General features: G+C 42.6%; 2 protein-coding genes across 2 annotated transcripts in view; both read right to left on the bottom strand.

Moving 5' to 3' along the window:
• The window catches only part of LOC133019633 (large ribosomal subunit protein uL22m-like), a 274,149-nt gene extending 262,144 nt beyond the window's left edge, over nt 1–12,005 (bottom strand). The window contains exons 1-5 of the mRNA XM_061086179.1: nt 11,948–12,005; nt 11,663–11,728; nt 10,892–10,969; nt 10,634–10,703; nt 10,032–10,290 (exon numbers count right to left, since the gene is read on the bottom strand). Of these exons, the coding sequence (XP_060942162.1) occupies nt 10,082–10,290; nt 10,634–10,703; nt 10,892–10,969; nt 11,663–11,683 (378 nt within the window). The 5' untranslated portion in view covers nt 11,684–11,728; nt 11,948–12,005 and the 3' untranslated portion in view covers nt 10,032–10,081. The remainder of the gene's footprint in view (nt 1–10,031; nt 10,291–10,633; nt 10,704–10,891; nt 10,970–11,662; nt 11,729–11,947) is intronic.
• An 8,591-nt stretch (nt 12,006–20,596) lies between these two features.
• LOC133019959 (tripartite motif-containing protein 16-like) lies at nt 20,597–22,343 on the bottom strand. The gene has a single exon (XM_061086557.1). It carries the CDS (start codon nt 22,341–22,343, stop codon nt 20,664–20,666), a length of 1,680 nt encoding a protein of 559 aa, XP_060942540.1. The 3' UTR covers nt 20,597–20,663.
• Nucleotides 22,344–26,916: the final 4,573 nt, after the last annotated feature.

Here is a 26,916-nt window from a genome sequence, read left to right on the forward strand (position 1 = left end):
CCTGGTGTCGCTGGGTCCTCCTGTAGGTGCGCGCGATTGCTATGGTTACCAGAGGTTATAGTGTTCTGGCCTCAAAGCATTCTGCGACTGATGATCTCACAGGAGGGAGGACGTCTTAGAAATTAATATAATGAAGTGATTCATGGAATACTGTGAGATGCAAACCTCCTCTCAGTCTAATCTGCTGTGTGGCAGACTCCCTGTTTGATACGGAGCATGAGAATGTTCCATCTTGCAACTAGCTGGAGATGTGTGTGTGTGTATCTGAAGTTGAGGTGACGTAGTGTGTGTGTGTGTGAGGTTAATGCTCCAAGGACATGGTATGTGTATCTGACCACACGTTAAAGTGTGTGTATGTCTGAGGTGCATGAAACTTAGGGTTTGGCCGAGGTCTGATCCACCTCCTTGTGTGTGTGTGTGTGTGTGAACATTGGTGTATTGTCAATAATATGAATCTGTGACAGCATGGAAGTAATGTCTCATCAATATTTATAACATATTCCCGTCTCAACCCTATGTTTCATTAATGTGAGAATTCCTGAATACATGGAACCAGAAACACAAGCTTTACATTGAAAACCCAGCTGCACTGGGGGGGGGGGGGGGGTGAAGCACAGGAATTGAAGAGCTAAGACACACGGAGGACAAGTTCACAATACAACTTTACTCTTGTGAATTTATGTTGATAAAGGAATTTGTTTATTTAGATTTTATATTAAATATGTTAAGTGGTGAATTGCTGATCGCTCCAGATCCAGGAAAAATACCTCATCGGAGACTCAACTTTTCCAGAATCCCTAGTTTCAAAATCCAAGACCTCCACATAGACGCATTGACATCAGTTGAAAAGGTGGAGAGGGTCCTCTCAGTCGGACTCATCAACAGGGAACAGAAACCAAAGGAGAAATCCATCTGCAGAAGGCCCTTAGGATTGATTACTCCACAAGTTCACCCTTGACGGAACAGGAGAACCTGAACATGCTTAAGTCACACGTTAAAACAAACATGTTATCCATACCCCCATTACCAGCCAGTGACTTTACCACAGAGAAGGACAAACTCAATGGACAACAACAGCAGCTACGACTCTGTTACAACACTGGTCACAAAAAGTTTAACTTGTAACCTCATTAAGACTGATTTTTAGAGGACGGCTCCAGAAATTACACTTGATAACCAATCGTATTGTTCAAAACACATAATGAAAAAGAGTAAAACTAATGTCATTGCTAACCGATCAAATGCACGAAAAACAGTAATACCACAGTAATAACTATTTCCAAAAACAAGGACACAAGATCTACCTTTAAAAATGTTGTTATTCTGGCTAAAGGGTTCAAGCCAACACAACCTGAATTACAAGTATTAAATAAGGGCCTTAGTTTATATACCCACAGTCTAAAGTCACGAATGATGGTGGATATTCAGGGCTATCACAGGAGATTAAAACTCGTTAACCTATTTCGAAAGAAAAAGAAATAGATGTGTAATAAATAGGGCTGGGCAAGTTAACTCGTTTCAATGGAGTTAACTCGAGTTAACTCAAGTGATGAGTTAACTCGATTAATTATTTTATCTCGCATTCACTCAGGTTTGATTATTTATTGTTTTATTGTGAAAGTCAGGCTTTTATTTTGTGAAAGTCTGTTGCTGACTGCTGCAAAACAGGAAAAAAGAAAATAATGCTGCAGAACAGGAAAAAAGAAAATAATTGGCGGATAAACAATCGAGTTAACTCATCACTTGAGTTAACTCGATTAAAACGAGTTAACTTGCCCAGCCCTAGTAATAAATTAATACAGACAGTGGAGGTGGTCCCTTCTTCTTTGAGAAAAACAAGTCATTGTGCCCGATGTGAATAAGGAAAGTAAAGAAGATTTAAAGGATGAACCGATTTTTGTATTTCTTGTGTGATGAAGCAATAAACTTTTGAGAAAAGGTTCCACATCATTGAACTGCAACAAGAACAGACGAGTGTTCAAACACCTTCATTTCTGCTTTTTTCTTCTCCTCTGAAAACAGATGTGTCCTCTTGTCAGCGAGATAAAGACTCGGAGCTTCTTCTGGGGGAAAAGAGGCGAACGCAGCTTCATTGGAATCTGTCCAGAGAGCAAACAAACACTTTGGTGTCTGGATTCGTTTCTCAAGGGCGAAGCGTCCGGCGCCCGGCAGCAGGCCGCCCGCCCTGTGCCGCTTGTGTCGCAGATTTCATTTGGGAGCTAAAAGCATTTTGTGGCGGTTGTCCTCGCTGCTGCTGCAGAGAGACAGCGATAGAGAGAGGGGGAAACACAAAATGGAAAAGTTAAAAGGAAATGAATAACACCCGGAGGCACTCCCCACACAACTGGCTTCTGATTTCTATTTGTTTCTCAATCCGATGACCAGCCAGCCGCGTTAAAAACAAATGAAAGGAAGCGTCATGACCTCCCATTCTTTTATCCAGGTGTTGTGTAGTAAGTCTGTGTACACATTCTCTGGTCATGAATAATAAAGTGCAGAATATTTTGACTCTTTCTCGCAGTTCACTCCCAGCACCAGTCGCAGGTTTAACTCGTCTCGCTGCCAGTTGAACTCATGCTTGGAAAGAGACGATGCATAATTCACTCGGTGAAACCGCCGAACGCCGGCGTGGCCTCGCCGCGGAGGCAGCGCCGGGTTTAAAACAGCTGGAAAGAGGCTGCGTTTCTCGGTTTTGATCATTTATTCATGTGACTGCTTTTAAAAAGACACAATGTAGGACAATAAATGTTTCACCGCAACAATGTCTCACAACAAAACACATTTTGGTTTGCAGCTGGTCAAGAAGTTTTAAACTTCTGTATAATTCTCCCAATGATGTCTCTTTTTGGAAATCTTCTTCTACCCAAGGCCCTTCAGGTGTGATGAAATAATCTCCTCTGTCTATCTTAACAAAATATACTGTTCCACACAAATACTAAATCATGTATTTTCTGTGTTGATTCTCTGTATTACTCAAGTCATAAAGAAATCATCCGAAGCAGAATCTTGCCCGTTTGAAAAAACTTTAATTGATAAATCTTTAAAATCTTTGGGGGGGTTGAATATTTCTGAATATTTCTGATTGCAACTGTACATACATCCAACTCTCACTGCTGTAAATAGTTAGTCTACTGTATACAAATTAACTTGGTATTTACATGAACATGGCTTCAGTGTAACAAGTAATCGACATGCTAGGTAATGACAAAGACGTTCAACAACAACACAAAGTCATAGGTTTACTTTTCTGGCAGACAATGTTCCCAACTCGCTGCATCCAGGGTCCAGCTGAGCTGGGCTCACCTCGTCTGGTTTTCAACTTCCTTTAAGTTCCCTGTTATAGGCTAACTTCTGCAAAAAAAGAGTCAACATTTCCAAAATTCCTGAGCTTAACTTCCTGTGGAAAGTTTCCAGAAATGTTCCGCCCCTTTGCAACACTCATCAGGATCAACACAGGTTCTAAAACATCACACAACCTGATTTCTACTTTGATTTAGAAAACAACAGCAACAATAGATCTTTCAAACACATTCATGTCAGTGTAATTATAGATTTCTGTCTTTACAAAGTGAGAACTAAATATGTGTGATAAAGGAAGGTCATTGTTTGATTGACAGCTGATCTCTGTCCACAAACATGGAGACAAAAGAAGTTAAAACTTTAAACACAGAATCTAAAACACTGCTTTTAATTTTGAGTTTACAGAACTCAGCTGTGGATTTGTTCCAATTAACCCAAACTCCAGCATAGAGCGGCTGAGTGAATGTGGTCTGGACTCTGTGGAGGAGAGTCATGGTGTAAGAGACGCTGTAGAAGGACAGAACACCTGCACTGCAATCCAGGTACACTCCTATTCTGGAGGACCAAGGACCTGACACTGGAGTCTTGATGCTGTTGTAATAAAAGTCATATTCAGTGTATCCATTACAAGTTAATGACCAAGATTTATCATTGTTTCCAAATGAACATTCTGAGTTTCCTGCTCTTCTGATATTCTTGTATGTGACTGCTACATCAACTCCTCCCCCCCCCACCTCCACCTCCCAGTAACAACGTCCAGTCAGACTCTCTCTACTCAGGACCTGACACCAATCAGTGAATCTGTCTGGGTGATCAGAATAAGACTGATCTTCACTCATTCCTGTTACTTTTCTGTTTCCCTCAGATAATAACAGACGTCTGTGTACTGTGTTTGGATCCAGTGTGATTTCCTGTGAATATCTTAAGAAGTCAGCTCTGGTCTCTGGCTCTGGTTGTCGCAGTAAAACATCCACTTGAGACACAATCTGTAAAATCTGTGTCTCTGTCTCACTCAGAATGTCCTGTAGTCGACCTCTGACCTGTGACACAGCTGCTGTCACGTCCTCAAAGTACCTCAGAGGACGGATCCTGATGCTGGATGAGTGTGTAGATTCACTGAGTGGTGACAGTGAGGGGTAGTTGTGTAGAAACTGGTTGTGATCCTCTGTGTCTGAGAGCTGCTTCAGTTGATGGTCTTTCCTCTTCAGCTCAGTGATCTCCTGCTCCAGTCTCTCCTGAAGCTCTCTGACTCGACTCACTTCAGTTTCCTGCTGGGATCTGATCTGCTGCTCCACATCAGAGCTCCTTTTCTCCAGCAGACGGATCAGATCAGTGAAGATCTCCTCACTGTCCTCCACTGCTTTATCAGCAGAGCCATTGATGTCCTTCTCCTCCTGTTGAAGCAGCTTCACGTCTTTCTCTGTGTCCTGGACTCTCTGCTGGATTGTTTGTCTCCTCAGCCTGAGCTCTCTCTGCCTCTCAGTCCTTTCTGCTGCAGCTGACACTGTGTCGTGGTCTTTATGTTCCTCCACAGAGCAGAGATAACAGATACACTGCTGATCAGTGCGGCAGAACATCTTCATCACCTCGTTGTGACGAGAGCAGATGTTCTCCTGGAGCTTCTCCGAGGGCTCCACCAGCTTGTGCTTCTTCAATGCAGCTGACTGAAGATGACGCTGGAGGTGTTTTTCACAATAAGAGGCCAAACAATTCAAACAGGACTTGAGAGCTTTCAGTTTTCTCCCAGTGCAGACATCACAGGCCACATCTCCAGGTCCAGCATAGCAGTGATCAGCAGGAGCAGCTTGGAGTCCAGTCTTCTTCAGCTCCTCCAGTGAATCAGCTAACATGGTGTTTTTTCTCCAGGACAGGCCTCGGTGTGAAGGTCTGTCTACACTGAGGACAGCTGTAGCTTCCTCTCTCCTCCCCATTGTCCCAGTGGGTGTTAATACAGCTCTTACAGTAGCTGTGTCCACAGACAGTAGTCACCGGATCCTTCAGTAGATCCAGACAGATCGGACAGGAGAATCTTTCTCTGTTCAGTTGATTTTCTTGCTGCTCCATTTCAGCTGCTGCCAGAGACTGTAGAACAGAATCACTTCCTCTGAACACAAACAGATCTCTGCTCCTCCCTCTCTCGTTCACTCCCTGCAGTGACTCATCTCCCACAGTTCACAGCTTGTTGTTCACTGGTTCTTTCATTGACACACCTGTGAAGGGAGGAGACACAGACATGTCCTGACTGGGAGGAGCTGGTTGTGTTGGAGGAAGAAGTTGTTGGTGTTTCAGGTTTTACTGCATTTCACAGCGGCCTGTTCTCACCTGGTGTTAAGAGGAGAGTCAGTGAGAGGCAGAGTTGGTTTTACGAAGAATGAAAAACTAACAAAGGAGAATAAAGGTTAAGTTAAGGTTAAGGTCGTCTTTACTGTCCCCGAAAGGCCAGTTGGTTTGTAAACAGTTGTCACACACAACTCATACACATAACAATACATACACAAAAAGAGCACAAAGAATCCATGAGTCCTTTGTTAAAATACTAAAACATATTCAAATTTGTGCGTGACAAACACCAGGACTACAGCTGATTTAAGAGTCCGACCGCTGAGGGGACAACGATCTGTCTGTCTGTCTGTCTCTATGTGTCTGCCTCTTTCTCTCTCTCTCTCTCAGTGCATGCTGGGAGTGCGGTGCGTGAGCGGGTGACCGAACAAGTGCGTTTTTTGTTCTTTATTTTTCTTTTTTTTGTTGTAAATGTTATTATTTTTCAATCACATATCACATTAGAGTCACAGTAGTTTATTTTCTGGTGGTTTGGGTCTTGCTGTGGGTGTCTCTCACCTCACCAGCGTCTGGCTGGTGAGGTGAGAGAGTGGCAGCCAGCATGGCTAGCGGGAATTTAAATCACTAACACGCAAACACGGAGTGAAAATCTGTGTGAGCTTCCCCTGCAGCGTGGAGAGCATCGGCCTCGCTGTGGGGGGGCAGGTGGGTCACAGCGGCGTGGTGTCGGCCGCTCGGATGAACAGCGCCGTGGTCGTGTTCCTGGACCGAGTGGAGAAGGTGAACTCTTGGTCGAGACAGGAATCACCGTGAACGGTTGTTTTGTACAGGTGCTGCCTTTGTCCCAGCCCGCTACCAAGGTGGTCCTGTCCAATGTCCCTCCGTTCATCACCGATGAGTTCCTCAGTAAAGAGCTGTCCAGGTGCGGGAAGGTAGCGTCCCCCATAAGAAAGCTGTTATCTGGATGTAAATCTCCGTTACTGAAACACGTAGTGTCTCACCGGAGACAGCTCTACATGATACTGAACAACCGGAACGAGGAGCTCAACCTCTGCTTCCATGTGAAAGTAGATGATTATGACTACGTGATTTTCGCAACGACATCGGTGATGAAGTGCTTCGGGTGCGGAGAGGAGGGACACACGGTGAGATCCTGTCCGAGGCGGAGTGACCCGGCTCCGCCCGGTCCTTGTGCGGCTGCGCAGGGCTGCGCCCGCGGTGCCGCCCGACTCCCCCGGGGAGCCGAGGGAGGATACTGGTTTTAAATAACAGGGTTCCCACGGTCATGGAAAACCTGGAAAAGTCATGGAATTTTAAAATGTGTTTTTCCAGGCCTGGAATAGCCATGGAAAAAAATAATCTCCCAAAAGTTTTGGAAAAGTCATGGAAATTTGTTATATTCATATTTTCATGTCGTTCATTTTAGGGATGGGCATAATTAATAGACGATCGATTAATTGATCATTAAGAATTTCGTAAATGACATTTTTTCATCGATGAAAACTATTGCATGTTCGCTATGTGGCAGGAGGTCGGAATATCCGAGTTGCCCTGAACGCAGCACAGTGAAGATGTTAGCAGCTGAAGGACCCCGGACAGACCCGGGTCTGGATGAGGGGTTCCGGGAGTGAGGGCGTGACAACCACCGGACTGAGAGTTCGAGAACCATCAGATCGAGCTAGCTCTCAGCGGCTAGCTGCTCTCCCATCGGGGCTTAGGAGGACAGCAGCGCTTATTTACAAGTGTAACCATTGAGCGGATTCTGTTTAACTGCCACAAGAGTTGTTCATCTTGTAATAAAGATCTCAATGAGGAAACATGCTGTGTTTTTGCTATTTTCACTGCATTTTAATATAGCCTATAAATAGTGACTTTTAATATAAAAATATTAATGATTAATCGAAAATCGATCGTTAATTCTCCCAGCGATCGATTTAGACAATTTAATCGAATGCCCATCCCTAGTTCATTTATGCTGAGTTTTAAATAATTCATATGCTTTTAAAGAGATACGCTCAAAATATAAGCAGGCATACTTGGGTTTGTGTCATTTAAGGTATACTGTATGCCTTGGAATTATCATTGTTAGTTTGAATACTACATTTTTTCTGGGGAGGTCTACACTGAGTGCCACAGGGGGTGCTGTTTTTAGCCAGGGAGGAGGGGGGACAGGGCCTTGTCTACCTGGTCAGTGGTCTGTGAGCAAGGTGACCGGAAGCCAGAGGAGACTGTCGAGTTCTGCGGAGCAGGTGGACCCAAGATGCAGAGACAGAGGTCTCCTTGAAATGGAAGAAATATCTTAATGGAAAAAAACAAACAGAGTCAAAAATGCCTCAACTGAAAAAACAAAGAGCACAATGACAAGGATAAGGGGAAGCACCGAGACATATATACACTGGAAAGGGGGGGGGCAATTGAACACAGGTGGAACACATGAGGACTGGTGCAGGCAATCACAAGGGCGGGAAACAGGACAAAGACAGGAAGTGAAGACAGAAAACAGACAGGGAGAAGAAACTACAAAATAAAACAGGAAACAGAACACAAACACAGGGACAGACATGAGACACAAGGAGGTGATGATCAAACTGAAAACACTTCACAAAGAGATAAGTTGGACAGGTTGTGTTACCAGGACGATCAATGGACTGATGTCTTCATGTTTCTGATCTTTTTGTTTTCAATTTGTTAATTGTTGATAAAAAAACAGGCTTTTTGGTCGAGATTGTATCGACAGGACTTCTCCACCACATCTCCAACCGCCACCCACCCGCCCCCCCCCCTTCACTGTCTTTACGAGAAGTTACAAATTAAGTTGAGGAGCCGATGCACATGTTCTGCTCACGACCTCACACATGCAGACACACTCAGGTCCTTTGATTAGCGTGATTGCCACGTCGCCCACATGACTCATGGAAACTTGCTCTTATCTGACAGAGAGCTCACATGAACCCTCTCTGGTTTATTGGCCGAAGCTTTGACAAACAACTTCCACTTCAATCTCAGTGTGTCTGTGTGTCCGTCCAACTGCCGGCCTGAAGGCAGGCGTCTGCACACTGTCGACTTACGGGTGGAGACGTGTGTGTGTGTGTGTGTGTGTGTGTGTGTGTGTGTGTGTGTGTGTGTGTGTGTGTGTGTGTGTGTGTGTGTGTGCTACCAAGTGTTAAATGTTTTCAGTGCTCAGGGAAAGAAGAGACGGAGTGGAAGGAAATAAAACAACAGGAGATGAAGAAACCTTTTGCTCTTTCCAGAAGTCGGCGCTGCTTTGTGCTGTGGGACCCAGTCGGCCTCCGACCTGAGATTGAGGGCACTTGTTTGCTGAAATTGGGGCCAGCAGATGGTATTTTATTAGGGAATTAACTCAAAAGCGGCTCAGAGCCGACGAGGGGACGAGGGACGTGGAGACGGGCGGATACACGAGCCGGAGCGCTCACGTCAGGAGAAGGAAGCAAAAGGCCAAATAGAAACCGTAGAGACCAAAATCTCTGAGCCTCAACAACAACGAGTACATCTGACCTTCTAATACAAATCAGTTTTCTTCATTTTCCTATAAATTCAATTTATTATGAGTAGAACAGATACTGATAATGAGAAATTCAAAAGGCAAGCTAATACAAATCGCCTATAGACAAAGACATAAAAGACTCCTGAAGCAAACATAATTAAATTGCTGATGGAGACACACTCTGGAAAATAATTGGAAATGTAGTTAAACATGAAGAAACTTATTGTTTAAAGTATTTTGTTGCATCATGAACTTCATCATGTTTCCGACACACTGAAGCTTCCAAGTGAATCCAGTCACTCCCATCACATTGTTTCCAGTATTTTATTCTCACAGGCTGGTTCCTCTCAGAGCGGCGGCTGAGGCGATGAGGAGCAGTGGAGTGGACAGGTTTTGACTCCAGGGGGAGGAGTTGTGGTGACTGCTGTCACACTAACACAAAGACCAAACCCGTCACAGCGAAGCGGCGACGGAGTGACACAACCAACCAGTTTCTCCTGGAGCTCAGTGGGGGGTTGTTTTCTGGCAGCAGCACTGGATAAGTGACACTGGCAGTTCCAGGTTTTACATCTGCCACGGTTTCTTAAATTAGTAAAAGAAACTAGGAGATCACATACCTCCACTCAGGCCCAACAGCCCCCTTTAATTCAAATGTGGAATTAAGTAATCCAATACAGTTTATAATCCAGTCTTTTACATTCAATCAAGCTGCACCAAACTGCACACAAACACAAAAATCAAGAATTTATTCCCGAGGAAAACCAAAAAATGTCCAACGTCCCCACAAAACCTTTTGAATGAGTTATTTGAATCATGTCCCATCCTTCTTCCAAGTTGTGTGGAAATCTGTTTGGTAGATTTGGCGTTATCCTGCTGACAAATACACAAAAACGCTGGAGGGTCTCATTATACATTTTATTTACAAATGTCTCTTTCTCACACACACACACACACACACAGATAAACAGTCAGGGTCCACGTGACCGGTCACATGATCTACAGACTGTGGATGATGGTTCTGTTCTTCAGGCTCTGGACGTACTCTTTAGCCTGGTCAAAGCTCGTCTTCTCCTCGGTCTTTGGCGGCGACCCCTCCACCAGCTTGACGAAGTAGTGGCAGTAAACTTTGTCCATGATGCCGAACATGCCTTTGCCGTGGTACCGGATCCGCTTCAGGTACCTGCCTTTGCTGGAGAAGGACTCAGCTGCAGGACCAGGGACAGGATGAGGGACAGTGTTTAATGAAGAACGTGAACAAGATAAACAGAAAGACGCAGATAAGGGACAATGTTAGGGATTTAATTCATAGAGGCGCCTCAGAAAGAAAACGGGTCAGAAATAATAAAGATGGGGGCGACTCTGGGCTTATCTATAATTACAGTTGCCACTTTGCTTAAATGACTCTGCACAGGATCTGAACCCAGGAGAAATCTACTGCTTTAAAAAGATAAATGTATATTTATAATCTTTTGACTCATAGACTGACAGCGTGTGGTGACAAATATGAGATTAGGTTGTTTTTTGTGAATCACTGCTACAGACACTCACCTACATACAGGTTGGATCTGTACTCTACGTTGTGATGATTGACAGCCATCTCCTGCGCCTCCAGAAGGATCTTAGGCAAACAAACAAAGAGCTGTTACATTAATTTATTCATACACAGTGCAAAGATGAGATGGAGGATGAAATAAAATCAAAACCTGAATAAATCAATTGATAAAAGAAAAACTACCAGGTTTAATCTAACAGGTATTTTCCTTATTTCATGTTCCTGAAAGTTATGATTCACATGCAGCTTCGAACCTCTTTCATGATCCTGGCTCCTTTCTTGTCGTTGAACTCCAGCTGGGAGATGGCCTCATCGATGCTCATGCCTTGAATCTGTGAAAGGGAGCAAAACCGTGAGATGACACAACCAGATGAACCTTTGTTGCACAGCTGTTTGGACAGCGGGGGGGGGTTGTTTGGGATATTTGTCTGCATCACCAGGCTGACGTCAAAGCCGACCACAGGGGGCACGTAAACAAAACAGGAAGACTAAAGTGAATACAACAGATGTGATTTCAACTATACACACACAGTAACGGCTTGTATGGGCACAATAATGGCAGCAAAGTCTCTTGATAATGTAAAATATAAAATGATCAGTATTAAAATACACAAATTAGAAGTGAATCATTAAAAACATAAGCTGGACTCGTTTTCAAGTTAATTAAATAGATAACGTCATATTCCTGGAGTCCTGGATATTCATATCAATTGATCTCAGGCCCATGACCGGATTTTCTCTTAAATGACATTTTGATCTGTTGATCAAACGGATAAAGTTAGTTTCATCACCACTGCTGCTTTCTTCAGAGTGTCTGAATGTTCAGGATTTGAATTGAATAGAAAGTAATTGTCTACTTTTGTCAATTTGTCTTTGCTTACATGTGCAGAAAGTGATACAAAGGTTACGTTATAAACTCAAACTCACAGACATATTTAAAAGAAACGTTAACATAATGGACACGTTCATAAAACTTCTACTGATTAAGATGTTCTATGACAATAGGGATATTAACGTTTTCTAACCATTTTCACCAGGTACCACATCTTGTCTTTGCTGTACTTGATCTGCCTCCGACTGTGGTGGATCTCCTGTCGAGAAGAAAAAGGCTAAGTGGTCAAATGTTTGAATAAAAAAAAAAAACTTTTATACTGCAACACACAAAATTATCTTTCAGTTTATACACACTTTATAAAATATACATCTATATCATTGTGGTTAGCAATCCAGTTAAAATCTGAACCACTACACTCAGTTTCCTCCATCCTCTTTCTCTGCAGGTTCAATGATCTGAGAGAAGAAGGACTCACTGCAGGTCGTCGAGGCTCCTCCGGCTGCTGAGGTGCATAAAGCTTCAGGTTCCTCTTCTCCCAGTGTTTGGATTCCAGTGCAGCGCTGGTGTGGAGACATGAGAGCTGCTGAGGACTGCTGCCCGCCAGAGCCTGGAGGCTGTAACAACACAGAGGAATTAATCAAACAGAGGTTATAACTGCACATATGTACCATACACCAACAAGCCATAGAATTACTGAGCAACAGTCTAAATCTAAAGAGCAGATACAATCAAACACAACCAATCTCTACTAGTGATGTACTATAAAAGGTAGAGATGAGCCGGATACTCGGCTGAAACGAGTATCCGGTACGGATAAAGCACTTTTGCCGATTACGAGTATAATACGAGTAATCGGAGTCAATATCTGTGCTCGGACTGAATGAAAATCCTCACACAGCGTCACAGCGCTCCTCCCGTCACACACGGCTCTGCTCACTCACTCACAGAACAGCTCTCTGTCTCTCAGTCACTCAGGTTCACTGCGCATCGGGACTGTTCCATAGGCTCAGTCAAGGAAGCAGAAATGATTCGTTCATTTCCCGACTGGGTCTTCGGGTACGAGTCTTTGGAAACATTTTCACGAGACCTGCATTGGCTCAGTAGAGGAGCGCTGGAGATGCGAGGGACGTTCACTGTCTCCCGGAGAAATTAACACTCTGTGTTTTTAGTATAGAAAGACGTGAATTATATTTGTTTACAAGTCATAATGACTGGTTTTGTTATTTTCACTTTACATTTACACTTACTTTACAGTAAAGTAAACCACTATTAAATACAGTACAACATGACAGTTTGTATGGTTTGAAATTGTCATCTATTATCACACTGGCATTTAATTATCACGGCAAACAATTACACTGCACTAAACTTTAAGTGTTAATGTAAAGTGAAAATAACAAAACCAGTCTGTATGACTTGTGAACGAATATAATTCACGTCTTTCTATACTAAAAACACAGAGTGATCATTTCTCCGGGAGACAGTGAACACCCCTCGCATCTCACTCACACACACACTCACACACACACACACACACACACACACACACACACACACACACACACACACACACACCTGGTGTGGAAATAAATTTAAAAAAAATAAAAATAAAAAAATCCTTAAAAAATTTCAAAGTTAAATAAGAAAGTTATGTTGAACCAGCCCACTTCCGGGTTAAATCACACCCACTTCCGGGTTAGGCCCCGCCCACTCCGAGTACGGATACGGATAATTCATATGGTTAACAGATACAGATACAGATACAGATAATGCTGTACTCACTCATCCCTAATAAAAGGTACACTAAGTGTACTATATTTATAAAAGTATACGCATACCTGTGTATACCATAACAGTAGTTTATCAAGTAGGATTGTATTTACATTTCTGACTGTGTATTGTGCTCATGACTTTATTTAAATTGAGTATTTTTACAGAAACTGCACTTTTAGCTCAATGTGACTGAACAACTCTTTTGTTGTGTTTTTGTTTTTGTGGGTGTTTCCCAGTGTTTATCTATATCTTAATTATTTTGTCTTCTACTTTCCCCCAAATAAATTGTCTTCATGATTAATAAAGTTGTATTGCATTATGTGACTTGACCCTTATTCCTTATTTCCACACCATACTAAAAACTCATATCTCCAAACTCTGTGGGGACAGTTCAGGGTTTACAAACTAAATTCTTCCACGTAAATAGGACACAGGTTATAATGATATGGGTAAATCACATCCATTACAGTACAGGACTCTAAGCACCCTACTGATCTTAATAAAAATGCCCTATGGGAAAAGACTGAGGGACATCAGAACTCAGACTTCCTGTTTCCGCAATCGTAAAATCAAATCACTAAATGGCTCCTCAGTCCAGCATCAACACTTTACCAACACAAAGCAATAACTACATCTGAATTTTAGTGTATTGTTGGGATTTCAAATTTTTAACTATAGCCTTTGCTGACTGAACTTTTAACCAAATAAAGATAGAAGTATTTTTAGTTAGATGGTAGGCCTTCATACAGATTATTAGCAATAACCTTTTGATTCTCAGAATGTTCAATCTTGAAACTAGCTGGGAATGTGTGTGCGTCACAACGATGGTCAGTCTCACAGCTGTCTGATAAAGTCCTGAAGGTCAGACAGAGTGACGTTGTTGACTTAATGTTGTATGTTGCTGTGGTTTCGAGGATCCGAATGTTAACAGTCAGGTTTGTTTTGATATAGCTGAAACATAATATTCTTTGCTTCGCGGAACAGCACCTTTGGCCGTCATGGCATCTGCTGGGTCAAGGCCTCTCATGACGTTAACAGGTTGCCAAGCAACTATAGCGTCATTGGGAGTGTCTTCCTGTTCACTTCCGTATTCCAAAAGCCAGGAGGATGGATTACGCCTGCGCACTTCCGAGGAGGAGGAACGAAGATCTACTGCTATATAATAGACAAGCGCCGGATGTTCATGGCGCTCTGATACAACTTAAGTACTGGAAGCCCATTGCTTTGCTGTAACCTGTTCATTGCTTTCTAAATAAATACTTTGATTGAGCAAACTGAGTTCGGCTCATCTTCTCTTAAAGAATAAACAAACACGCTTTCACAATTTGGTGACCCCGACGTGATTCTTTAAGAGAAGTTCTTTAAGACATGATTCTAGAAGAGAATCTTTTGACCTGACAATTTGGACAACCCGACGTGACTCTTGAAGAGATTAAGAGAAGTTTTTTCGGACGTATTCCTGAAGAGAATCTTTTGACCAGAAAGACCGGAGACCCCAAGGTCGAGGCTGTTCCTGTTGATTCTCCACATACTCAAACTATAAGGTAAGCAGATAACTTGTTAAAACAAATTCTGTTTATTGATATAGATTTTGAGTGTACGGAGAGGAGAAAGGAGGTAAAAATAATATGTGTAGTGTTTTGGGGAAACGGTGAAAGGTTGCGGCAAAGCAATGTTAATCAAGGGAATGAACAAAGGTTGTTTGTAACAGCAATAAGTGTAAACAGTGCAGAGTCTTGGCTGAACAGTAAGTCTGTGACGCACAAATCCTTAAAACTAATTCAGATTGGAGAAGAGACACACCGGTGATCGGGACTAAAAGAAGAAAGACGACTTGAGCAAATGTTGCATCTCTGCAAACTAAGTTAGTTAGTGTGGGATTCTGGAGGAAGTATGAGCAGCCTACACAAAAGTGAGGTGTTTGACTAGCCAGAACCACCGTTGCTTAAATCGGTCCTAAATTAAAGACCAAGATCTTAAAATATCATTGTGATTCTGCTGGTAAGAGTTGGCCTGGTCTTACGAGACAGGAGCTTTACTAACCAGACACACCATCATTTAAATTGGGCACAAATAACGGAAGGCTGTTACGAATAAGGATTTGAAAAAGGAAATTACTTATATAAAAATTATAATATTACTTTTGATTATATAAATTAGAGGGTGAATGGGAATTTGGGGATAATGTGTGAATGGAAGAGTGTGTGTGCCTGTTGAAAATGAGAGAGGATGAGATAAGAAGAGGCAAGGTCAAACGAATGAGAGAGACAGAATAGAAGAAAACCAAAGAGCTTGTTAACAGCTGCTGCTCCTCAATATTAAGAGACACAGGAATTTCTCAGCTCATCAGAAAGGAACTCCCAGGTTCCCCAATTTCTTCTGAGCCTTTCTGCGATTTTTGTGATAATCTCAAGTCTAGGTCTTAGAGGCTGGAGTCCAGCAGAACCAGAGGCAGACGGCTAATTTCCATGTGCAACACGAGAGCTTCTGACATGCCTCTTCCTCCCCTGAGGGCACGGGGCTGCCTCAGACCGGGATCTGGCCGGGGTGGCAGCAGCAGCAGCAGCAGCAGCACGGGTACTGGCAGCTGTGGTAGAAATATTCCAGACTGTGGCAAAAACTGAGCATCCTTCAGTAGAGAGACGAAGACGAGGAGGAGAAGAAGAAGAAGAAGAAGACGATCCAGAACCGCAGAGCAGAGCGCACAGCCAGCGCAGCACTCTCCGACGCTTAAACCCCCCCGAAACGGGCAGATTGTAGGCAGGAGGCAGGCAGGTCGACACGGCACAGAGGGGAGAAGAGCTGCTGTTGCATCAACATCGCTCTCAGTCTAGTTTTCTTCCTCTTTTAGGGACGAAAAAAGAACAAATCAGCATCAGAGCTGCGAGAGAAAGACCAGCAGCATCATCATCTGGTCCCCGGGTCTCCTGAAGTCTGCACGGGACCGAGTGTGACTGAGAGAGAGAGAGGGGAGACAGCGAGAGAGGGGAGAGTGTATGCATGCATGTGTGTAAATATGTGTGTTTGCAAATATGTGTGTGTGTGTAAAGATGTGTGTGTGTGTGGAACAGGGGGGGGGGGGATCAGGCGCAGAGAGGAGAGAGGAGAGCGGGCTGAAGGCTGCGAGCGCAAGTGGAGCCGGAGAGCGATGTGAAGGAGTAGAGATGAGATGTGAGAGAGGAGGAGGAGGAGGAGGAGGAGGAGGAGGGTTTGGGGCGAGATGCCAGGGAGAGAGAAAGAGAAAGAGAGAGAGAGAGAGAGAGAGAGAGAGAGAGAGAGAGAGAGAGAGCAGCTCACACTGTCAGTGACTACATTAACAGCGCTGAGTAGGTGGAGTTTTCCTTGCAGCAGTGAAGAGGGAATCATGATTTGAAACCCAAAAGAGAGAGAGAGGGATAGAGAGAGACAGAGAGAGAGAGAGAGAGAGAGAGATAAAGAGAGACAGAGTGAGAGAGAGAGAGATAAAGAGAGACAGAGTGAGAGAGAGGGAGAGAGAGAGAGAGAGAGAGAGAGAGAGAGAGAGAGAGAGAGAGAGAGAGAGAGAGAGAGAGAGAGAGAGAGAGAGAGAGAGAGAGAGAGAGAGAGAGAGAGAGAGAGAGAGAGAGAGAGAGAGAGAGAGAGAGAGAGAGAGAGAATCAGGGTGTTTAGAGGTTAAAGAAACCTGTGAGGAGTGACGACACAGAATTAGTGGAGAGAGAGAGTGGGTGAGGAGAAATGTGTGTGTGTGTGTGTGTGTGTGTGTGTGTGTGTGTGTGTGTGTGTGTGTGTGTGTGTGTGTGTGTGTACGTGTGCGTGTGTGTGTGTGTGTGTGTGTGGTGGGTCGGCACAGACTCCAGCTGCAGTGATGCTGGCTCATAATATTTAAAGACGCACCCGCACACGCACAAAAAGACAACACACGGACACTTAAAGGCTCTGGCACACACACACACACACACACAAACCGATACACACAAAGACCACAGAGGTTATGTTTTCACACCTTTACGTTTATTTGTTTGTTTGTTTGTTTTTTGAGCTTAAACAGATTTCCACCCAACTCGGTAAAAGGAGGAGACATGAAAAAGAAAAGAAAGGTCCTGATAAAAAGGGGAGGACCCAGAAGTGTGTCTTTAACATTGTGATATATGAAGTTTGTGGACTTAATTGTCACTAATTTCCCAGAGAATCATTAAGGGGATAAATGGGCCTTGGTGCAGGTTTGAGTTCTAATGAAACACTTTCTAGTTCATTACATTTTCCCATGTAGGTTATTTGTTGCTGTGCAGGTATTTAAAATTCAAATATATCGAGTCGGTGGCACAGTGGTACAGCGATTAGCACGGCTTCCTCCCAGCTGGGTTTGAATCCCTGTAAAAATCAAAGACATTTATAGGTGAAGTCGTTAATATCCAGTGGAGGTGAAGACGAGTGCGAAGACCTGCGATTCGCCAATTATACGCTTTATAGACAATAGATAAACGGATGTAAACACATTCAGTTCACTCGTAGTGAAATGTGTGTGTGTGTATAAAAATAATTGCCGTGCCATTTAACATTTTCTCACATGTTTGGTATTTCACTGCAGTTCCGTCTTTTATCAGCACACAAACATGAAGATGTCAGTGTAGCTGTGGTTTTCTGTCTGTCAACATCAAATATACATAAATATAAACACACACACACACAGACACACACCCACACACACATGTTGTGCTGCCAAATCAGCCAACAGTGATGACGTCAAGTACGTAAAACTGAGTTCAGAGCTGATTTGTTTTGCCTGAGATCTTCTCTTGTTCTGGTTCAGTGCAGCAAACAGCTCGTCTGCTCGGCCAATCACAGAGTCGTGCTTCCATAAGCAGCCGTCGATATTAACGGCCGAACTCGTCCACTATGGATCGGGACAGTTTACGGTTGAAAGGACGGGATCATTACCGGTGACCTTTAACCAGAACTACACAGGAAACTGCTCTGTCCACACAGCGACAGCAGCTGATAAAGATCACTGACGTCCTGTGGTTGTAAAGAGAACAAGATACATGTGTTGGTTTTATTAATTATCTATAATGTGTCTTTGCACCAGGCTTCATGCTAATGTGGTTAGCGCCTATTAGGGACCACTCACACCATAGATGCAGTACAGGTTAGCAGATGGGACACGAACTCCACGAAAACATTTAAATACTCAAATAAATTGAAGTTTTCTTTCATTTTAGATCTTTCTTATCACACTAATGTACGTCAATGTTTCTGATAAGTTTGGTTTTAAGGAGATGTAATAAAAACTGGCTCGTGATTGACAGAGCATGTGTGTGGGCGGGACCTTGACACCAAAATACTCCGAATGATGTCATTGGCGCAACATGTTAGCGTTCGTATCCGGGGTATTTCAGCTTCATTTCTTGGTAGTGGTAGTTTCTGTGGTTCATCTGGTTGTGGAGCAAAATAACCGTATTGCTCAGAAAATGGCCTCAGGTGGTTGAATACATTAAATACAACACAAGACCAAGTTTGTCTTTAGCTGGTGTGTGTGGACGTTAGCTAGCTGGACTTAGGAAGTAATCGGGAATAACGTTTGTTTACGATATTACGTAAAAGTTTTAACAAGTGGCTAACTTTCCAGTTCTAGTTCTTTCTGAGCGCCGTGTAGAAAACTGAAATGTCTCAAATCGTCTGTATAAACTGTGAATGTGTCTGAATGCGAAAACAGAAAGTTTCTTTTCTGTAAATTTCAGAAACATCTTTATTATAACTGACCCTTCGCTCTGATGTTGCTCAGCCACTTAGTTCCTCGACTGAGATGAAGCTGCAGCAGCTTTGGCTCGAGCCAACAAACGTCAGAGCAAAGCTGATGCCAGTGAAAGTGTGAATTAGTGAAGCTAATTACCCCATTTCTACATTTGGCACCGACACACAGACTTCTTCCTAATTGGAAATTTATGTTTCACCGACTTAATGAAATAATCAAATGGCTCAAAATGAAGTGGTGGATCATCAGTCATGTGTCCGAGCCCAAAACGAGTTAGGATGGGGCTCATGTGGTGATTCTGACTGTACGTTAGAGAAACTTGAGTTTACAGGGAGAAGAGGATGGAAACTTTATCAAAACACAGAATATAAACAGAACGAAGGGATTCATGTTCCCTCTGCACCTCGTGTGAAGAAGGATTCGCTTGTTAAGATCTGAAAACATTTGTTTCAAGATATATTTACTCCACAAAGGTGTAAGTTACATCAAGTTTTGGATAGATTTATATGAAACGTCTGTGCAGGGATTCATTGTCCCCTGATGATAAATCTCACTGACTTTAATTATCTCCTGAGTTTTCTATCGGATCATTTTAAAGTACACTTTTAGGGCCCGAGCACCGAACAGTAGGAGACAGTGGGAGGCCCTATTGAAATTATAAGGATTATTATTTAATTATTACTAAGGCAAATGAATTGGCTTTGTGAGGCTTTATCATGCTCTCATTGTTACCAAAGTTTCCAGAAAATTCCAAAGTGGTGAAAATTTACGTATTCTGGAGTAATTTTAAATGGGCGTGGCTAAGTGGCTCAACAGCGCCCCCTGGATCTTCACAAAAACCATACACAGGTGTATCATGACCAGACAAACAAAAAAGTCTGAGAAGTATTCTGAAAAATGCAACAGGAAGTCTGCCATTTTGCATTTATTGGCCATTTTTTCACATTTTTACTTTGAGGTTCTTGTCCCAGGGCTTTCATCATATCAACTTCAAATTGAGATGAGATACAAACTAACTCAAAGATAAATTTTTCGTCACACGGTGTGACCTTGGCGTCAAAGTTTGAATACACGCCATCAAAACACGATGTTCTGTATCTCGGACAAACATGGATCATGAATACTTTGACAAATTTAAGCCCTCAAATTCTCACCAAAGCATGTGCTCGGGCCAATTATTATTATTATAATAATAATAACATTTTTTTATTAAGTATTATTTTATTTATATTTATAATTATTATGAGGGCTTTAAACATCAGGAGAAAACTGGAATGACAGACAATGAGAAATGTTTCATTTTAAAAGATAACTTTTATTAGAACTTGAGTATTTCTGTGATCGTCCCTGATGCGGAAAAGAAAAGAACAAATAATCAGCTCATTGATGAGGATGAGGATCAACACAGGTTCTAAAACATCACACCACCTGATTTCTACATAGATTTAGAAAACAACAGCAACATTAGTTATTTCGAACACATTCATGTCAGTGTAATTATAGATTTCTGTCTTTACAAAGTGAGATCTAAATATGTGTGATAAAGGAAGGCCAGTGTTTGATTGACAGCTGATCTCTGTGCGGAGCAGAAACATCACCACAACGAACTTTGATTAACAAACATGGAGACAAAAGAAGTTAAAGATTTACACACAGAATCTAAATCACTGCTTTTAATGACTCAAGTCTATTTGAGTTTACAGAACTCAGCTGTGTCTCCATAATAAACCCAAACTCCAGCATAGAGAGGCTGAGTGAATGTGGTCTGGACTCTGTGGAGGAGAGTCATGGTGTCAGAGACTCTGTAGAAGGTCAGAACACCTGCACTGTGATCCAGGTACACTCCTACTCTGGAGGACACAGGACCTGACACTGGAGTCCCGATGCTGTTGTGATAAAAGTAATAAGTGTATCCATCACAACGTAATGACCAAGATTTATCACTCAATCCAAATAAATATTCATCTGAGCCTCCTGCTCTGCTGATATTCTTGTATGTGACTGCTACACCAACTCCTCCTCTCCCCCCCACCTCCACCTCCACCTCCCAGTAACAACGTCCAGTCAGACTCTCTCTACTCAGGACCTGACAATAAACAGTGAATCTGTCTGGGTGATTAGAATAAGACTGATCTTCACTCATACGTGTTACTTTTCTGTTTCCCTCAGATAATAACAGATGTTTGTGTGCTGTGTTTGGATCCAGTGTGATTTCCTGTGAATATCTTAAGAAGTCAGCTCTGGTCTCTGGCTCTGGTTGTCGCAGTAAAACATCCACTTGAGACACAATCTGTAAAATCTCTGTCTCTGTCTCACTCAGAATGTCCTGTAGTCGACCTCTGACCTGTGACACAGCTGCTGTCACGTCCTCAAAGTTCCTCAGAGGACGGATCCTGAAGCTGGATGAGTGTGTAGATCCACTGAGTGGTGACAGTGAGGGGTAGTTGTGTAGAAACTGGTTGTGATCCTCTGTGTCTGAGAGCTGCTTCAGTTCATGGTCTTTCCTCTTCAGCTCAGTGATCTCCTGCTCCAGTCTCTCCTGAAGCTCTCTGACTCGACTCACTTCAGTTTCCTGCTGGGATCTGATCTGCTGCTTCACATCAGAGCTTCTTTTCTCCAGCAGACGGATCAGCTCAGTGAAGATCTCTTCACTGTCCTCCACTGCTTTATCAGCAGAGCCATTGAGGGCCTCCTCCTCCTGTTGAAGCAGCTTCACGTCTTTCTCTGTGTCCTGGACTCTCTGCTGGATTGTTTGTCTCCTCAGCCCGAGCTCTCTCTGCCGCTCAGACCTTTCTGCTGCAGCTGACACTGTGTCGTGGTCTTTATGTTCATCCACAGAGCAGAGATAACAGATACACTGCTGATCAGTGCGGCAGAACATCTTCATCACCTCGTCGTGACGAGAGCAGATGTTCTCCTTGAGCTTCTCCGAGGGCTCCACCAGCTTGTGCTTTTTCAGTGCAGTTGACTGAAGATGACGCTGGAGGTGTTTCTCACAATAAGAGGCCAAACAATTCAAACAGGACTTGAGAGCTTTCAGTTTTCTCCCAGTGCAGACATCACAGGCCACATCTTCAGGTCCAGCATAGCAGTGATCATCAGGAGCTGCTTGGAGTCCAGTCTTCTTCAGCTCCTCCAGCGAATCAGCTAACATGGTGTTTTTCTCCAGGACAGGCCTCGGTGTGAAGGTCTGTCTACACTGAGGACAGCTGTAGCTTCCTCTCTCCTCCTCTTTGTCCCAGTGGGTGTTAATACAGCTCTTACAGTAGCTGTGTCCACAGACAGTAGTCACTGGATCCTTCAGTGGATCCAGACAGATCGAACAGCAGAATCTTTCTCTGTCCAGTTGATTTTCTTGCTGCTCCATTTCAGCTGCTGCCAGAGACTGTTGAAAAGTTTCACTTCCTCTGAACAGATACAGATCTCTGCTCCTCCCTCTCTCGTTCACTTCCTGCAGTGACTCATCTCCCACAGTTCACAGCTTGTTGTTCACTGGTTCTTACACTGACACGCCTGTGAAGGGAGGAGACACAGACATGTCATGACTGGGAGGAGCTGGTTGTGTTTGAGGAAGAAGTTGTTGGTGTTTCAGGTTTTACTGCATTTCACAGCGGCCTGTTCTCACCTGGTGTTAAGAGGAGATTCAGTGAGAGGCAGAGTGTGTTTTTATATTTAGGGCCCGAGCACTGACAGGCACTGACCGACAGTGAGGCCCTATTGAAATTTTAAGGATCATTATTATTATTCAGGGAGATTAATTGGCGTTTTGAGGGCTTTAACATGTTCAAATTCTTAACAAAATTTGTAGAAAATTTGAAAGTGGTGAAAATGTACGTATTCTGGAGGAATTTTCATTTTATTGGTAATTCTTAATTCTTTTCTTCATTTCATCCTCTGTACATGTAATTTTTAAAAATATGAAAAAAATACTAGGCCAAGGTGATTGATTTAGAGTCCAAAACTTAAACATTTGATAAAACTGAAACCGTAATGACAACCCGATTATTGGCCTTTTGAAATATAAGTTTTGATTTTTTCAATCGAAAGAATTATAAAACTAGTTAACTGTGAACTTTCTCTTTAAATAGTAGCTTAAATGAGGCTTATGAGTGTGTTATTATATTATTTTATTTGAAACCTGATATTTTGCAGTTTAACCATCAATTTTATAGGAATTTCTAGAAAAGAGAAACACAACCAAATACAGGCAGCTCGAAGTTTAAGATTTAAGAAATGTTTTGCGTGTGTGTAAAGAAAAATGCAAATCTTTCCATTTAAACTTAAAGTTGTCATGTTGATACATATCCACTTAAACGCCGGATACCGATGAGTGTACATACAGTATATCCATGTATATATCCATGAAGGCCGATGTAGCGCGTTTTATTTTGCCTCAGTCAAAAGACAATGTGACTTTTACAAGCTTTTCAAGATGGCGGCTGCATCAAAAGAACAAAAATCTACCGAGCCACTGAAGCTATTTCCATGATTCAGGGCTCGTCCGCTATTGGTAAGTGATGAGGTTTACTGTAATATAGGCTAGGCTATAAATATTTTATAGTTATTTAGTCTTTTTATTCAGTCTTTTGAGTCAGCATTGTAGTCAGCTAAACAGCTCGGTCCATGAAGCTAGCATTTAGCAAAGAGTGGAAAGGCTCCAGAATCTGTGGCTGTAACAAGTGATCGGCTTTCTGTTCACTCTTCTGTCTTTTTAAACAATATTTCATCTACAGTTTCTTTCTAATTTTTCCCACATTACATGATCTAATTAAGAAAGATTTGAATACCGTATTGTAATCTAACAGCTAGAAATTATGTGTTTAACTAAAAAATTACAAAGGATCCTCTTTACTGCAGCTTGCGCCCCCTAGTGGCACATGCACACCACTCTGGGAATCCCTGACGTAGATTAATCAAGTGACCACGAGGCAATGAATGTTTATCAGAATGCTCACACATTTGTGACTGTTCTTTTTATTTGTTCTTTGATTTACGACATTATGACTAATCTTATAAAGCTGATAAATGCTCGACCTGGTAAAGGTCAGTGTGTTCAGAACATGTTAGCATGTTAACAATAGCATTTATCTCAACTCAAGCCTCTTTTAGCTTCTGCTATCAAAACCAACCCAGCATTTTAGGAAGTAGCTTTTGTGTTTTTTCTCCTCAGGTACACAATGACACACAAGGGGTGATAGAAACGTTCTTTGCCTATAAGGTCATAAAGCTTTTATATGCATTCGCTGTTCAAGCCTTTGAGTGATTATGCAGAAAATTTGACGTTACAGTTTTTCACAATTGTTAACACACGTTTTTCAAAACAATCACGGCCTTCTCAAAACTGCACACAGAAAACTGAAAACCTCACACACAAAATGCTAAACCTGACACTCCCTTTGCAAGATGACTCTTTGCCATCAAAAAAACGGAACTCGTGTTTTAATTTGGTACACACAGCCATATTTTCAAATGACACACACGTACCATTTATTGAGTACACACAACTAAGCATTTGCTTGCACACTTCCAAGCATTTACAGCACACTGAAGTGCAAAATTGAAAACACAATCATCGAAATGGAACACACCATATGAATGACAATGACTGGAGAATTAGCCATTTCTTCTTTTGTAAACTGTCTCAGTGTAGGCCTACTTTTTTCATAGTCAAACATAAAACAGCACACAAATATGCAGCAAAAAAAGGTTTATTTCAGTACACACAGAGAACAGTACAGTGCTGACACAGACAGCATGAGAATGCAAGTTACAGTATGGACACAGAGAGGTCAACACAGTGGGCTACAGTGAGACACTGTAGAAAAGGAACAATATTGGATTACAGGTACAATACATGCATGTGTCAGTGCTGAATGTTTGGTACTAACAAGCACAAACTCTCTCAGTAACTCCTCGATGCGTCTGTGTTCCGTTCGAATGGAACCCTGTTCACTTGTTTCATCCGCATGGCATTCCTATGAAGAATACGGTCCAATGTAGAGAGGCTGGCGGTCTGGACGTTTCTAAATGTAGCATGGTCAGCCAGGATCCTAGTTTTTATTTGTCTGAGTGTGATAGCCTTGTTCTCACGAACCATATCTACAATTTCAGTCTCCTGTTCGGCTGTGAAAATGCGTGTTTCTCCACGGTGTGGTTCTCTTTCAGTCCTGCAGAATATAAATACTGAGAGCACACTGTATTCTATTGTATTCCATTGTTCATCAAACAAAACAAAGGCTGAAGACACTTTTATGCTGCAGTCCTGATTGCAAATCGTTCAACAGACCTGAATGTTTAGAGATTTGAGTATTTGTGTGTTGTAGGTTGATGCTTTGATATTTTACTTGAGAAGTGTGTGCAACAACTGAACATTGTTGTCACAAATTCACCTTCCTATTAATGTTTCTACTTGTCAGATTTCCATATACTAATCCCTGTGTCGTTTCAGAGTCAGCCACTCCTCTCCTGCTCTGCACTTCCACACCGGCTCCACCCACATACGCACCTGTCTCCAATCGACTCATTAGTTACCACCAGTATATCTGCCTGCCAGTTTCCTTTGTCCTCTGCCAGATCGTTAGTGTTTCGTACCTTACCTTCCAGCGTTTACCTACCTTACTTATCGCCTGCCTGACCTCCTTGTGATCTACCTGCCTGTTCTCTGGACCTCTCTCTCGCCTACTCCCTGTCGGACATTGTTTGCCTTTGGACTGACCACCTGGCTCCTGACCTCGGTTCTGTTTTCTGGATTCCCCTGTCTCCTACTCCCTACTGGTTCTGTTTGCATCGGACTGTCTGCCTGGATCTTGACCTCTGCTTCGTAATAAACCAAGAACTTTGCTTAATCCTAGTCTGCTTCTGTGTCGTTGCTATTGGGTCCAAACCTGCCATTTCTGCCGGCCCTGACAATTGTGTGTAGTGTTTTGACAACAAGGTGATGTGTAATTTACATCAGAGTGTAAAGAAGGAAAGTCAGAGTCTAATGAGATAAGGGAGTGTGAAGTAGTGCCAAATTGGGTCAAGCTATTGGTACATGAAGTGAATATTGTGCAAATTGTGCCGAATTTTCGCTTTTTGTGTGTTAACAACTGAGAAAAACTGTAATAACATTTGTGGTGTTTTGGTTGATTGAAAATTGCAGGAAAGTGTTGTCTGAGATAATTGGACAACATCAGCCTCTCTGCCGCCGTCATCCTCCGGATTCTGAAGGACGTTTCCCCCCCGAGGAGGAAGACGAGGACACGAGGGGAGGATGGTGAAGAAGTGGACGAGGTCTGACTTCTACATGGATCAGTTTGTAGACTGCTGGACTAAGATGTGTTCACTTCAAATTCGAAGGCAACATTTGTGTTGCATTACTTGCACGAATGAACACAACATGTGAATGTTCCCCCGTCTGCAGCTGACCCATCTTCCTCCTCCCCTCATTCTGAAGTGTCCCTGAGATCTTTCCATTTCCTCCACGAATTCAGCTTCACGGAAAACATTTGGATTTGCATTTGGTCTGAACGCATCGTAAATGTAAAGTAAAGCACAATGTGGAACAATGAATTGAATGGACTCAATAAACATACGTAAACATATCAAGGATAAGAACCAGATCCTTGAGAGAAGCTTTGTTTGACTGAAACCTTGACTCTGAACTTTACAGCACAGGAAAGTCAACATGGTGGAAATAGTTTTATCTTATCGTCCTGAGGTTAAATCACAAAAATACTTGTGAAACAAAGATCAGTAAATATTTGACCCGGGTAAAGTATTTATTTGTATTTCCTTATAATTTTGTCTCTTTGTGCAGGAACCCCAGCTGTTCCACCAGACCACCCTCATTCACAACATGAGAGGATTCATTTATCTATTTTAATTCTGTAAATAATACTTTTTCCCAAACTGGGTCTGTTTCTCAAGCAGCCGTGTGCTTCTCTTAAACATGAATAAAG

Source organism: Limanda limanda, chromosome 14, assembly GCF_963576545.1.
Source record: "Limanda limanda chromosome 14, fLimLim1.1, whole genome shotgun sequence".
Lineage (NCBI taxonomy): Eukaryota > Metazoa > Chordata > Actinopteri > Pleuronectiformes > Pleuronectidae > Limanda > Limanda limanda.